At 34.5% G+C, this 14,025-nt stretch overlaps 2 protein-coding genes across 2 annotated transcripts in view; both read left to right on the top strand.

Annotated features, from left to right (window-relative positions):
* The window catches only part of EAF2 (ELL associated factor 2), a 34,001-nt gene extending 28,835 nt beyond the window's left edge, over positions 1-5,166 (top strand). The window contains exon 6 of the mRNA XM_077884328.1: positions 4,748-5,166. Coding sequence (XP_077740454.1) covers positions 4,748-4,794 — 47 coding nt within the window. The 3' untranslated portion in view covers positions 4,795-5,166. The remainder of the gene's footprint in view (positions 1-4,747) is intronic.
* A 7,294-nt stretch (positions 5,167-12,460) lies between these two features.
* The window catches only part of SLC15A2 (solute carrier family 15 member 2), a 36,771-nt gene continuing 35,206 nt past the window's right edge, over positions 12,461-14,025 (top strand). The window contains exon 1 of the mRNA XM_077884466.1: positions 12,461-12,684. Within this exon, the coding sequence (XP_077740592.1) occupies positions 12,547-12,684 (138 nt within the window). The 5' untranslated portion in view covers positions 12,461-12,546. The remainder of the gene's footprint in view (positions 12,685-14,025) is intronic.

Below are 14,025 nucleotides of genomic sequence, written 5' to 3'. Positions count from 1 at the left end.
CCTGAGCCAAAGGCAGATGCTCAACCACTGAGCCACCCAGGCATCCCAGGACTTTCTTGAGGTGCTTTCAGAATTATGTTTTTATCTTTGTATTTTATAAGTTTCACTAGATAGGTTGTGGTGTTAACTTGTTTTATTTATTTTTTTTTTTTTTTGAGGGAATTCTCTGTGTCTCCTGGACCAAAATGCCTGTTTCCTTCCTCAGATTAGTTCTCAGCTATAATCTGTTTAAATAAACCTTTTGCCCTTTTTTCCTGCTCTTCTTCTGGGATTCCTATGATATAGATATTATTTGGCTTTATGGAATTGCTGAGTTCCCTAAGTCTACCTTCATGATCTAATAGTTTTATTTTCTTCTTCTTTTTCAGCTTCATTATTTTCCTTAGTTTTATTTTTTATATCATCTAGTCATTCCTCTGTTTCTTCCATCCTTGTTGTAATTACATATAGCCTGTTTTGTATCTCAGTTATAACATTTTTAACTTCAGCTTGATTTGTCTTAGGTCCTTTTATCTGTGCAGCAGGGTCTCTCTGGCATCTTCTATGCATTTTTCAAGTCCAGCTAGTAATCTTATAACTCTTGATTTAAATTCTTGTTCAGATACATTGCTTAAATCTGCCTTGAGCAAGTCCCAGGCTGTGTGTGATACCTTCCTGACCTTTCTTTTGGGGAGAATTCTTCCATCTTGTCATTTTGGCTAAATTTCTGTCTTTTGCATGTTATAAAAGTTTGTTATGTTTTTCTGCACCTGCGAGTAATGCTGTATTAAAAAGGAGTCATAGACTGTCCAGGGCCTGGTACTTCAGGAAGTGTTTCTGGTATATGCTGTGTGCTCTCTGCTGTTGTGTTTTGGCTGCTCTTTCGTACTGGTCAGCCCTCTGCAGAGTTCCTTCTTGTTTGCAGTAGGGAGTGTTTGGAGCTTTAACCGGGTGTGCTTTGTTTGTTAAAATAAGCCTGGGGAAAAAAAAAAGAAAGAGAAAAAACTTAAAAAGAATCCCTTATTCAAAAACAAAGAAAAGGAAAAGGAACAAAAAAACCCCCAAAGAGACAACCAAGAAACTATAAGCCTGATTCCAAAGGAAAAGAAAGGAGAGGGAAGAACAAGAAAAGTGAAAAAGAAACCTGATCCAAAAAAAAAAAAAAAAAGAGAGAGAGAGAGAGAGAGAGAAGAAATGAAATAAAACTAACAAAAAAGCCTGATTCCAAAGGGGAAAAGAAAAAAGAAGAAAAAAACTACAGCCTGGTCCTATTAATACCAGAACTGAAGATGATGCTTTGAAGCACTGTCTAATCAGTAGACTTGATGCATGTAGGATGCTGGCTGTGCTGGTCTTCAGCGGGAGAGGCCTACTCTACTGGCTCATAATCAGTCCTGCTCCAGTACATAGACACTTGCTAGGCACAGGGAACCAGGGTTTGGTGTAAGTGGCTCCTACCTCTACTGGCTCTGCCCACTTTTTTATCTAATTGTTTGGTTTTTGGTAATAAGTCATATAAATTCTTTATATATTTTAGATATTAACCCCTTATTGAATATACCATTTGCAAATATCTTCTCCCATTCAGTAGATTGTCTTTTTGTTTTGTTGATGGGTCCTTCATCGTGCAAAATCTTTTTATTTTGTTGTAGTCCCAATAGTTTATTTTTGCTTTTGTTTTGCTTGTTTTAAGAGACATATCTAGAAAAATGTTGCAACGACTGATGTCAAAGAAATTGCTTCTATGCTCTCTTCTAGGATTTGTATGGTTTTAGGCCTCACATTTAGGTCTTAATCCATCTTAAGTTTATTTTTGTGCATGATGTTAGACAGTGGTCCAGTTTCATTCTTTTGCATATATTCGTCCAATTTTCCCAGCACCATTTATTATACATTCCTACCTCCTTTGTCATATATATAAACATGGGTTTATTTCTGAGCCATCTACTATATTCCATTGATATATATGTCTATTTTTGAACCACTACCATACTGTTTTGATTACTACAGCTTCGTAGTATAGCTTGAAATCTTTAATGACTCAATTTAGAATTAACCAAGGTAACATACCACTCATAATATTAACAGTTTTTCTTTTTATTTAATTTGTTGAATTAAGAATTAGAAAAGCATCAGTATCACTAATATATTTTCCAAAACAATTAAAGAAAACCTTTGTAAAGTTCTGGGAAAATAAAGTCTTCTTTCAGTTTACATGATAGTTCCATCCTTGTAAGTTTCAGTGAATTTTAAATCTATGCAAAAGAGTAGTTTACAAACAGGCCTTCTAAGTAAATGAATATACCACTGGACTTTCAAAAGTTTTGCAGAACATAGTAGAGTTCTTTATTGTGCAAGACTGGTCCCTGCATTGTAATACATTTACCTTTCCTAAATTCCCCTTCTACTAACTGCCACTAGCAATCTGCAAATTATTTGGACAAGTAACATTTCACATAAATTTCTGTAACATCTCTGTGGGAACACTATTTTTCTCACTGAGAACCTTTGGCTTAAGAGTCTGAGTGCATTTGCTATGGGTTAACTCTTTATTCCATTTTGATTGGAAATGTTTCCTTTAGTAGCATGTCATGGTCACAGGCTAACCTGATAAATTAAAAATCAACCAAACATGTCAACAGCATGGTAATACCATGCATATAACCTGTACAGCATGAAGTCTGTTAACAAAAGTGGAACTTAGGACATTCGGGTTTGACCTAAGAAACTCAGATTATGGGTATCATACCAAGTTGAACATTCTTATGGCATTGAACAGTTGTGTAATAAATAGAAACTTAATCCTTGAAAAGTATAAAATGGTCATGGGAACCAGATACACAAAAGAAGCTTTAGCAGATTTCTTTATCAAATAATGTAATAGTTCTGGAGTTCATCCAGTGGCCTGAGCTCTCTTACAACAATTTATTTATGGCCAGAAACTACTCCTCTTAAATTGGGAATTAGCTTCAAATTATGCCACTTTTTGTTGATTTTGGAGTAGTTCAAAAATACAAGAATGTTTTTAACCATTCTAATTTACTATTCAAATGATATTATCCAATCCCATATCTTCAAATAAACCCCTGCAGCTGGTGACTCCCAAATCTTTATTTCTAGGAGTAACCTCTACTTTGAGCTCCAGACTTATATATCCAATTGCCTATAATATATTTACTTGAATATTTACTGTGTGTCTCAAATGTGTCATGCTGAAAATTGAACTTGTGATTTTTCTCACACAATCTTGTTCCACTGGTATTTCTTATATCAGTAAATGATACCACCATCCAGTTATTTAGATCAGAAATGCTAGGGATCTTTCTTCACTTTTCTTTCTCTCATACCCTAAATTCAGTACTTTTGATGATCCTGGAAGTTCTATCATTATATTATAATCCCCACTGCTTAGCACTACTTCTCCGAGCCACGTGAGGAAAAGCCAGTATTATTTCTTATGTGAGAAGCTGGAATACAATTATAGTATATCACAGAGTGTGTATATATATATATATTCACTGTAAAACATTTCAAATCAATTGCTTGCCTAAGCAAGTATATATAGTATATTCACTGTAGAGTATATTATAGTTTATTCACTATAAAACATTTCAGGGATCCCTGGGTGGCGCAGCGGTTTGGCGCCTGCCTTTGGCCCAGGGCGCGATCCTGGAGACCCCGGATCGAATCCCACGTCGGGCTCCCGGTGCATGGAGCCTGCTTCTCCCTCTGCCTGTGTCTCTGCCTCTCTCTCTCTCTCTCTCTCTCTGTGGCTATCATAAATAAATAAAAATTAAAAAAAAAAAAAAAAAACATTTCAAGTCAGTTGCTTGCTTAAAATTTTCTGATGAATTCCCATTACATTTCAAACAAAATCCAAAGTTTTTATGATAACCTAGAAATCATGGTCTTCTGGATATCTTTCTGACCTCATTTCTTATCATCTCTTCCTCATTCATTCCACTCAAGCCTCAGGGCCTTCCTACAGTCAGAGAACACAGCAAGCATGCTTCTGCCTTGGGACATTTGTATTTGCTGTTCCCTGAGCCTGGACAGTACCTGCCTTCCATCCACATTTTCATAACTTTCTACATTTGGATCTCTGTTCAAATGTCATCCTTCAAGGAAGCCTTCCCAACTATCCTATCTAGAATAGCACCTTTCATCACTCTTCCCATACCCATCTTCATTTTCTCATAGTATTTATCCCTGTTTGGCATCATATTATATATTTGTTTATTTACTATCTCCCTCCACTGGAATGTAAGTTCCATTTCTGTAAGCACTTCAATGAATTACAAAAAGAACCAATGATGAGTTACTCTTAACATATATTATTTAATATTTTGACTGAATTTTAAGTATGAATTAGTTTTAAGTAGGTTTTTTTTTTTTATTCTTCAAAATGATTTAGGCTGATCTTCTAAACCACATTTTACTCATCACCTGATATAATTTAATCAGTAGGAGTAACAAAGAAAGGTGGTGTTGGTGTGTGAAAAAAGACTGACATAGTTGCCAGATGATACTAAAACTATGCTGAAGATTGATGATGTATGTTTTTATGAGGAGTATTAATTTTTGGAATTATTAATGATATGACTAAATTATAGGACAAGCAATCTAATTATTTTGTCATTACAAAATGCTGGTTCAAACGGAATCACTGTTGGTATTATATTTTGCATGATATTTATGTTATCCAAAAATAAGTATGGTAAATATGAAAATATTAAATAATTGCTACAGTTCTATTTTTTTATTTTAGGAAATGATTTGCAGCTGAGTGAATCAGGAAGTGACAGTGATGATTGAAGAAACATCCAGCTATAAATATAAAATTTGTAAGATGTGATAATTTACTTTATATTAAGACTAGAGATTCCTAAGACTGAAGAAAATGTATCTTAACTTTTGATGATTAAAGAAGTTAAATGTGATTCAGAATTTTCAGTTGATATTATATTTTTGACCTTTTTTAAGTGTAGCATTTTCATGTGCTTTCCATTTATTAGGTTTTACAGATGAGAAAACAGAGGTTAGGTAACTTGCCCACATATTGTTAACAAGTGTCAGATCAGGTGTTCTAAAGAGTTCAAGTTCACAGTGTTTTACCACACTACTGCTTTCCGATTGTGAAATGTCAAAATAATTGATTTATAATAAATGTCCATGGTTTTAATTACATCTCTGAGCCTTTTATATCTGATAGTCCTTAAATTTTGGTTAAGAATACTTTAATTCTTGACAAAATTAAGCTATAAGTTAAGGTAAAAGTAAAGCTACATAATTGTTTTATTTTATTGTTTTTTAAGATTTTATTTCTTCATGACAGACACAGAGAGAGAGGCAGAGACACCGGCAGAGGGAGAAGCAGGCTCCATGCAGGGAGCCTGACAAGGGACTCGATTCTGGGTCTCCAGGATCACACCCTGGGCGGTGTTAAACTGCTCAGCCACCCGGGCTGCCCTACATAATTGTTTTAATGAAAAAACTGTTTTTGTATCTCTTATCTTTTGTCATTTTAAAGTTTTGCTTTTGAGAAAACATAAGCAGTTAAGTGTTAAGTAGATAAATAATTAGTATTTACATCTACAGTATTTTTGAATTTGGGGAAAATGATAAATATTAATATTAGATTATAGTTGAGAGCCACTGATCAGCAGCAAGTTCTTTTTCTTCTTTTTTTCTTTTTTAAGTTTCTTTTTTTTTTTTTTTAATAAAACTTCACTTTTTAGAGCAGTTTTAGGTTCATGGCAAAATTGAGCAGAAACTACAGAGAATTCTCACATATTCCCTGTTCCCCTCTATACACAGACTGCCCCACTATAAACATCCTGCAGCAGAGTGATACATTTTTACAATTGATGAATCTTAACATTGACACGCCATCACCTACAGTCCATATTTGCATTAGAGTCCACTCTTTGTATTGTACATTCTGTGGGTTTTGACGATTGTGCAGTTATACGTATCCATCATTGTAGCATCAAACAGAATAGTTTCACTGTCCTAAAAATCCTGTGCTCTTCCTCTTCCCTCCACCCCCAACTGCTGGTAGCCACTGATCTTTCACTATCTCCCTAGTTTTGCCTTTTCCAGCACGTCATATTATTAGAATCATACAGTACGCTGCCTTTTCAGACTGGCTTCTTTCACTTAAATTTGTACTTCAGTTTTTTCCATGTCTTTTTCATGACTTCGTAGCTCATTCCTTTTTAGCACTGAAAAACACTATATTGTCTGGATGTACTGAAGTTTACTTATTCTCTAACCTACTGAAAAAATTTTGGCTTCTTCCAAGTTATGGCAGTGGAGTTGAATAAAAAATGTTGTCATAATTGCCTTTTACCATAGGAATTTATATAGTTTGGAATTTTTTTTAATCCCTAAAGTTTTAGTTTTAATCTCTCTTACTTTCTTCTCTCTTTCTCCTTCCCTTTCTTTGGCCTACTTTCAGCTAACTAATCTATTTGTATCTTCATTTTTATATATATTTTATTCGTCAGCACTTATCTGAGAACCACAGCTATGTCATTTATTACTTAACTAAAACAAGCTTAAACAAATATTTATAGTAGCTAGTAAAACATGCTTGTCATTTTAACATAGTAATACAAATTATAATGGTTTTTACTAAAAGTTGTTCTGCTAAAATTTCTTTGAGTAGTGATTACTGTACCAGAAAAGAGTACGTGGTGGTCTGAGCTGATAATGCCAGCTACGTAACATTATGTTCTTAAACTATACCTCTTACAATCAAAACAGCTCATCCTTTTCCTCATCATTTCCCGCATAAATGAAACATACTCTTAAAGACATGTTCTTTTTTATGGTCTGAATACTTAGAGTATCATTCTCTATACTGATAAAGGATGAATGTAAGTGTATATCATTTTACTTTACCTGTTATGAATGGTTTGATGAAAATGATGATGATATATATTTACAAGTAGGAAAAGTAAGTTGCTATAAAGGAACAAAAACCAATGGGATCGAACCATTCCATAACACTACAAAAGCAATAAAGTTAGGAAAGCTGCATCTGTACAAGGATATAAGTGTGACCTATAATGTATACATTAAATGTCATCTGTAGTTTGATAAGACATTCTTAAACATGTCAGAATTCAGGAATTATATAATTCACATATCATTCCTATAATAATTTCTTTAGTACTTTCCAATTTATTGAGATGAGTCAAGATTAAGAACTCAAGAATAGGAAAAATATCATAAAAATGTATCCTAAAAAGGTTGATAGTTTTCCTACTCTGCCTTCAAGAAGGAGACTCACTCAATTTGTAGGAGTAATCCTACTTCTAAAATGCCCTACAACATTTTACATGGAAATGATCTCTCAGATGCTGACCAGTAGAGAAGAGCCAAGAACTTAGCCCTAGTAGCCTGAGGTTGCAATCCTTGTTGGGGAAATGACAATTGAGCTGAAGCTAGACAAATACACAGCAGGAACCAGAGATTCCCCAAGCTGTTCATACACTCCTAACTAACCCTGGAGCTAAGTGCTTGTGCACAGGGCACTGAAAAAGGGCCTGACAAAAAGTAAAATCTGGGAAGACAAAAACAGCCTAACCTTTGAACTCTCTCCTCTACACACACGGATTTATCAACAAAGGACAAAGCCTTGGTGGTTCAAGATATTTGGTCTTTGACTACTCCAGTAATATGTATTGCTTCACTTCCACTTCTAAATCTCACTCAAGTTTTTCTAGCCTACACCCATCCAGAGAAGATGATTCCTGGAAATAGTTCTTAGCTTAAACCCAGCTGACAATAAACAACCCTGAAACTGGAAACAACTCAAATGTCCATCAACAAAAGAATGGGGAAATAAATTGTGGCATATTTACATAGTGAATTCTACTGAACAACAGGGGGAATAAAAGTCTTGTTACAGACAATAAAATAGATGAATCTCACAGACATAGTGTTGAGCAAAAAAAACAAACACAAAGAATACGAACAATATTATTCCATTTATTTTAAATTCATAACAAAACAAATCTATGGTGATAGTAGTCATAAAAGTGATTACCTTGAGGGATACAGTTTGGGAGACAAAGGGAAGCAGCAAGTATTATTCTCTGAAGGATTTCAGCACTGAGGTGCTAGAAATATATTACATATATTTTATCTTATCTGGGTGATGGTTGTGTGAATTGCACAAGTAATAAAATGGAGTTTTACACTTAAGATTTGTGCATTTTAAGTTATATTTAATTTTAAAAGTCCAAATACAAGGTCATTGAAAAAATATTTGCAGTGCAATGACAGCATTAATATCAATAATACAGATTTTATAAACTTACAAGAAGGGGAGAAACAACTCACTAAGAAAATGAACAAAGGAAAAAAATGAACAAAGGAAATGTATAAGCAGTTCTAAAAATTCTAAAAACATATGCTTTTGTCTTGGCAATCTCAATTCTAGATATTTATCCTTCTGATATATTTGACTTATATACAAAATTATTAGGACTATATTATTTATAACAGGAAACTCTCAACAACCTGGAAATGCATCTTTTTGTTACTGATATTTTGAAATTATTTGTCTGGCCACAAACCCTTTGACAGATGTTTGTAATATGAATATTTTCTCCCACTCTGTAATTTGTCTTTTCACTCTTAACATATATTTTGGTGAATGGAAGTTCTTAATTTTAATACTGTCCAAAATATCAATTGGTTTTCTTTTATAGTAACCATATTTTATGTCTTATTTGAGAAATCTTGGCATACTCCACGGAGAACATAAAGATGTTTTCCTCTAAAAGCTTTATTTAAAAAAAAAAAAAAACAGATCCTTAAACTATACAGAATTGTTTTTTATGTATGGTGTAAGATATGTAACATAAGAGTTTTAAGATACTTAACATAAGGGTTAAAATTAATTTTTTTCCCATATGGATATCCAGATGTGGTGTTTATTGAAAATGCCATCATTTCCCCTGCTGCACTGCATTGTCAACTTTGTCATTAATGATGTCTCAGCAGGTACTCTGTTTTGTTCCATTTGTTGCCATATTGTGTTGATTCGACTCTAATTACAAGTTTTATAATAGGTTTTATATTGGGTTGTGCAAGTCCTCCACTATTATTCTTCAAGATTGCCTTTGCTATTCTTGGCTTTTTATTTTTTTTGTTTTGTTTTTAAAGATTTTGTCTATTTATTCAGAAGAGACACAGAGAGAGGCAGATACATAGGCAGAGGGGGAAACAGACCCCATGCAGGGAGCCCAATGTAGGACTTGATCCAGGATCCCAGGATCATGCCCTGAGCCAAAGGCAGAGGCTCAACCACTGAGCCACCCGGGCATCCTGCTATTCTTGGCGTTTTGCATCTCCATATGAATTTTAAAAATCAACTTGTCATTTTCTACAATCACAAAACCTATTGAGATATTGTAATGAAACAACAGGTTGATTTAGAATATTGACATCTTTATAATCTGAAATTTCTAACCCATGAGCATGCAATGTCTATTTATTTAGATTTTTTTCAATTTCTTTCAATAATATATCATAGTGTTTAACATTAACATTGAGGTCTTAGACATCTTTTATTAGATTTATTTCTAGGTATTTTTATAACAATTATAGCTGGTATCACTTTTAAAATTCCCTTTTCTATTTGTTTTTGCTGATATTTAAGTATAATTTATTTTTGTGTGCTGATTCTTTTTAATTTCTTTTTTTTTTTTTTTGAGAGAGAGAGAGAGAGAGAGCATAAGTAAGTGGAGGGGCTGAGGGAGAGGGAGAAGTAGACTCCTCACTGAGTAGGGAGCCTGACCGAGGCTTGATCCCAGGATGCTGGGATCTTGACCTGAGCCAAAGGAAGACATTTAACCAACTAAGCCACCCAGGTGCCCCTTATGTGCTGATTCTATATTCATATACCTTGTTAAACATGTTCTCTTTTGATTTATTTCTCTTTGACTATATTAGTGTCTATCATTTTAGAGCTTCAGTCAACTTTCTGAATATGAGTATAAGATAATCACTCTATTAACATAACCACCAAGGCCATAGTATTTTTTTACTCTTATCACCGATATTTTACATTCTTCCACTTTTATTACCTCTTTTGTCTCTGAAGAGTTTATGCTCATTTCTATCTAGGACTTGCTTTTCTCTTTGATTTCTTCCTTTTTATTCTTCTGTCTGGTTTCAACTGAGCAAAAATGATAGGGTGTAAGAGACACCATGATTTATGATAGAAAGGGCTATAGAATAGGCTACAGGTGGCTAGAGTTCTAGTACTTGCTCTGTCCCTCTGAGCTCTCCTCTACTACTCTGTAAGCTAGATTAGGAGAGGGATTTCAAACCAGTGTTCTCTAAATTCCTGTCATAAGAATCAACAGAGGTGCTTCTTAAAAAACAGAGATTCTTGGATCACTACTTAAATCTATTGAATAAGAATTTTCAAGAAAAAGGCCTGCAAGTCTGTGTAGGTGTATACATGTATGTGCACATACATATGCATACATACATATATATGTGTATGAATTATTCTGGAATATATATATATACATTACATATATATGAAGAAATAAATATATATGTGAATGGATTACCCTACATCACTCTCACCATAAGGGAACTTTAGTTTACATAGGACAAAATTAACTTTCCATCTCTGATATTATTTGATTCTGTGATTGCTAGTATTATATTACCATAATCAAAAGTAGAGCTTCATCTAAAAAAGGAATATCAGAGAACCAATACTCTAAAGTTTGGTATTTGGGGTACTTTTGAGCAAAATGAGTTGGTGCATTGTATCTGTAGGTGCATTGTATCTATAGGTTCTCTGCGAAGTCAAATGCTATTCTAGAGGTAAAAGGCCAGAGCAGAGGGAGCCATTGATATAATTAGATCTTCAAGGCATTTCAGGTTAACTTGACTAGTAAATTATGACTATTTATTTGTTTTGTATTCAAAGTTATAACCAAACTAGGTCAGAAGGAGTAATGCTTTTTGAAAGAATAACTTTTTTTGAAAGCTTAATCATTAATGCCACAGTCAGAAATGAAGCTGGACTCTTCTTTGGTTAAAGGTTGGTGGGGGAGAGTAGTGATGAGTGAAAAGATACGGTCAAAGTCTGAGGTAGAGTTTGCTCTGAGTTTGTTCATCTACAAATTACTCAAATAGATAATGTAAGAATCTTGCAAAGCATAGAGTTATAGGTTGTCTCTCATATTCTCAAATAAAATAATTCTCTTGTTTTCTGATCTCCTTGTTGATTTAGCCCTCATTTTTCTTATAGCTCTCTGGTGATTCTTTTTCTTTTCACTAACAACTGGAGGGGCATCATACTCTTTTGTTCTTCTTTTACTCCACTGACTTACTGCATAAAATGCATCTATCATCATCATACCTGTTCTTGTTCTTCCTCTGATAAGGGCTAAATATTCTATTCTGGAGTCATTTGGGATTCTATCTACTAAGTATTAAGGAAAATCATGTTTGCAATAATACCTAGAAAGTAACTAGTTCATGGGGTACCTGAGTGGCTTAGTCAGTTAGTGTCATGATCTTAGGGTCATGGGATCAAGCCCTGCATAGGGTTCTGTGCTCAGCACAGAGTCTGCTTGAGATTCTCTCTCCCTCTACCCCTTCCCCCAACTTGTATGCATGCATGCTCTCTAAATAAATTAATATAATTTAATATTTTTAAAGGAAAGTATCTGTTTCATAATTTTTGCTCAAATTGAATTTTATTTATTAATGAATTCATCTTGAAGTGATGAAAACACAAGGAATGAATTTAGTAAAGAAGAATGATTCGCAAATGTACATCACCATAACTTTTCTCTCATTTTCTTTAGCTCCATCTCTTTAACTTTTTATAGGATATTTCTAGTTGAACTTCATTATGTTGAAAACCAAAATCAGTATCCTTTCTGTCTTTGCAAATTCCATTTTGTGATGACTTTCCCTTCTCATTGCATTTCAATTCCCCTATATTCCTACATTTCTATTTCCATACCCTCCACTCCTGAATAATGACCACAGGCATTACTGACACAAATCTCCCATCTCTCATGACAGTTAAAATTCCAGACCTGCCTCATGTCTTTGGACAAATTACTCAAACTCTTGGGAGATTAGTTCCTATAAAGTGGGAATTGTGCTAAGAATTAGAGACAGATAGAGATGATAGATATATTATTGTTGGCTAGAATAGATGTTCAATAAATGGCAGCTACTGTGACCCTGAAATCAGGTTTTTTTTTTTTCTGAAATCGGTTTTTAAATATATACTTGAGGCATTCTTAGCTGTTTTACACTCTTGCAATTCCCTAGCACTATCTTGCCCCATCTTGTGATATGTTATTCTTACTTCCTCATGCTTGACCTTTTACTTAATCATTATTTTGAACTGGTCTTGGAGACCCAGCCCTTTCTTTCCCTATAGCTTTGTGCTTTGCTTTGGGCCAGGCAGTTACTGAAAGCTGACACGCATAGGGTTAAACCTAGTCCACTCCCAGTGTCCGGTTTTACAGTAGGCTGGCAGCTGTCCCAACTGCCTACCAAAGCCAAATGCTTGAGGAGAGCAAGAGTAAGGAGCCAGCTATGAATCCTTTCCAGAAAAATGAATCCAAGGAAACTCTTTTTTCACCTGTCTCCACTGAAGAGGTACCATCCCGACCCCTCAGCCTTCCAAAGACGCCACCTCCGGTGAGTCCCCAGATTCAGTTCTGCTTCTGACAGGAACAGAATTGTTCTTTTGGTTCTACTTCTTGGCCTCTGGAGCGTCAGGCTGAGCTGTATTAGGGTATCAAAAACTATTCTCACTTGGAGTTAGAATTAACCTGAAAACCAAATCTAAACAGAAGTTTCCTTTACTTAGGAGAAGCAGCAGGAAGAGTAGTTAGGAGTTCTTCAGTTGGGATCCAGGACTTTGCTGTATCTCATTGTATATTCTGAGTTTCTCTGGGGTGAAAAAAAAGAAGCAATTTGAATATCCAGGGAAACTTGGCAAGCATTCTTGCCTGGAGAACTGTGTGTGATTGTTCTTTCTTCACCAATATAAAAACTCAGCCCTTAGTTCCCCCTGTATTCAGAATCTTATGCTGGACACCAAAGTTTTAGAATACATCCAATTTCTGTTATGATGTGTGCCAGTTTATAGTGGAGGACAGGACAGAGAAACAAAGAATAGTAATGTTGGTATTATATAGTTGTTAAACACTTCCAAATTCACGATGTCATTAAATCTTCGTATCAAAATCCTGTAAGTGGAGAGAATATAGCAATAATAGTCAATATTTGCTGAGTTCTTACTATGGGCCAAGTGGTAGTAGAATTCTCATTTCTTTGGAATAACAGAATTGAACATAAAGACAGGTTTAGTGGCATGGCCAGCGTCAGTATGTTAATACAGCCGTTGCCAGTAGTAAAGTGTGTTAATTAAACTCCAGGTTATATAATTCTCAAACTGTGATCTGGGAAGGTGAGAAGCCAGTTTATTGTGTCTTTCAAATAAGTTAATATATTAACATGTATTAATATTTAGGAGGATTCTTCATATCTATCTGTAAGGTAAAAAATGAAAATAATTTATTACTTTATTATTTATTTAGTTAATTATATATCTTCTGGTCCTAAACAATTTAAGGCTGCTTACAAAGATGCATATATTTCTTATGAAATAAGAGGCAATATACATTTCATGATGAGATTTGACTGTCCCAAGTACAGATATCCATCCCCACCTCAGATAGCTATCTTAGGTAGGGATCTGAAATAAGCATAACATTCATTATATACTGACTGATATGGTACATGCTATAGCATAGTCCTTTTAATGTCCAATAAGATTAAAAAGAAAATGTTACAGAATGTCTTTCATAGGAAGAGTGGACATTTAATGTTACATGATTTAAGAACTCTCTGCCCAAGTTTAAGATGATCAATCAGCTTACTTTTAGGAATCTAATTGGGTTCTGAGGCTGGCTCTAGTAGGCTCTGAATGGGAAGCTTATCATATTGCCAGGATTCCTCTCAGCATGATGAATA

The sequence above is a fragment of the Canis aureus genome, chromosome 35 (assembly GCF_053574225.1).
Source record: "Canis aureus isolate CA01 chromosome 35, VMU_Caureus_v.1.0, whole genome shotgun sequence".
Lineage (NCBI taxonomy): Eukaryota > Metazoa > Chordata > Mammalia > Carnivora > Canidae > Canis > Canis aureus.
Note: the sequence above shows the minus strand (reverse complement) of the source record. Positions and strands in the feature narration are given on the sequence as shown.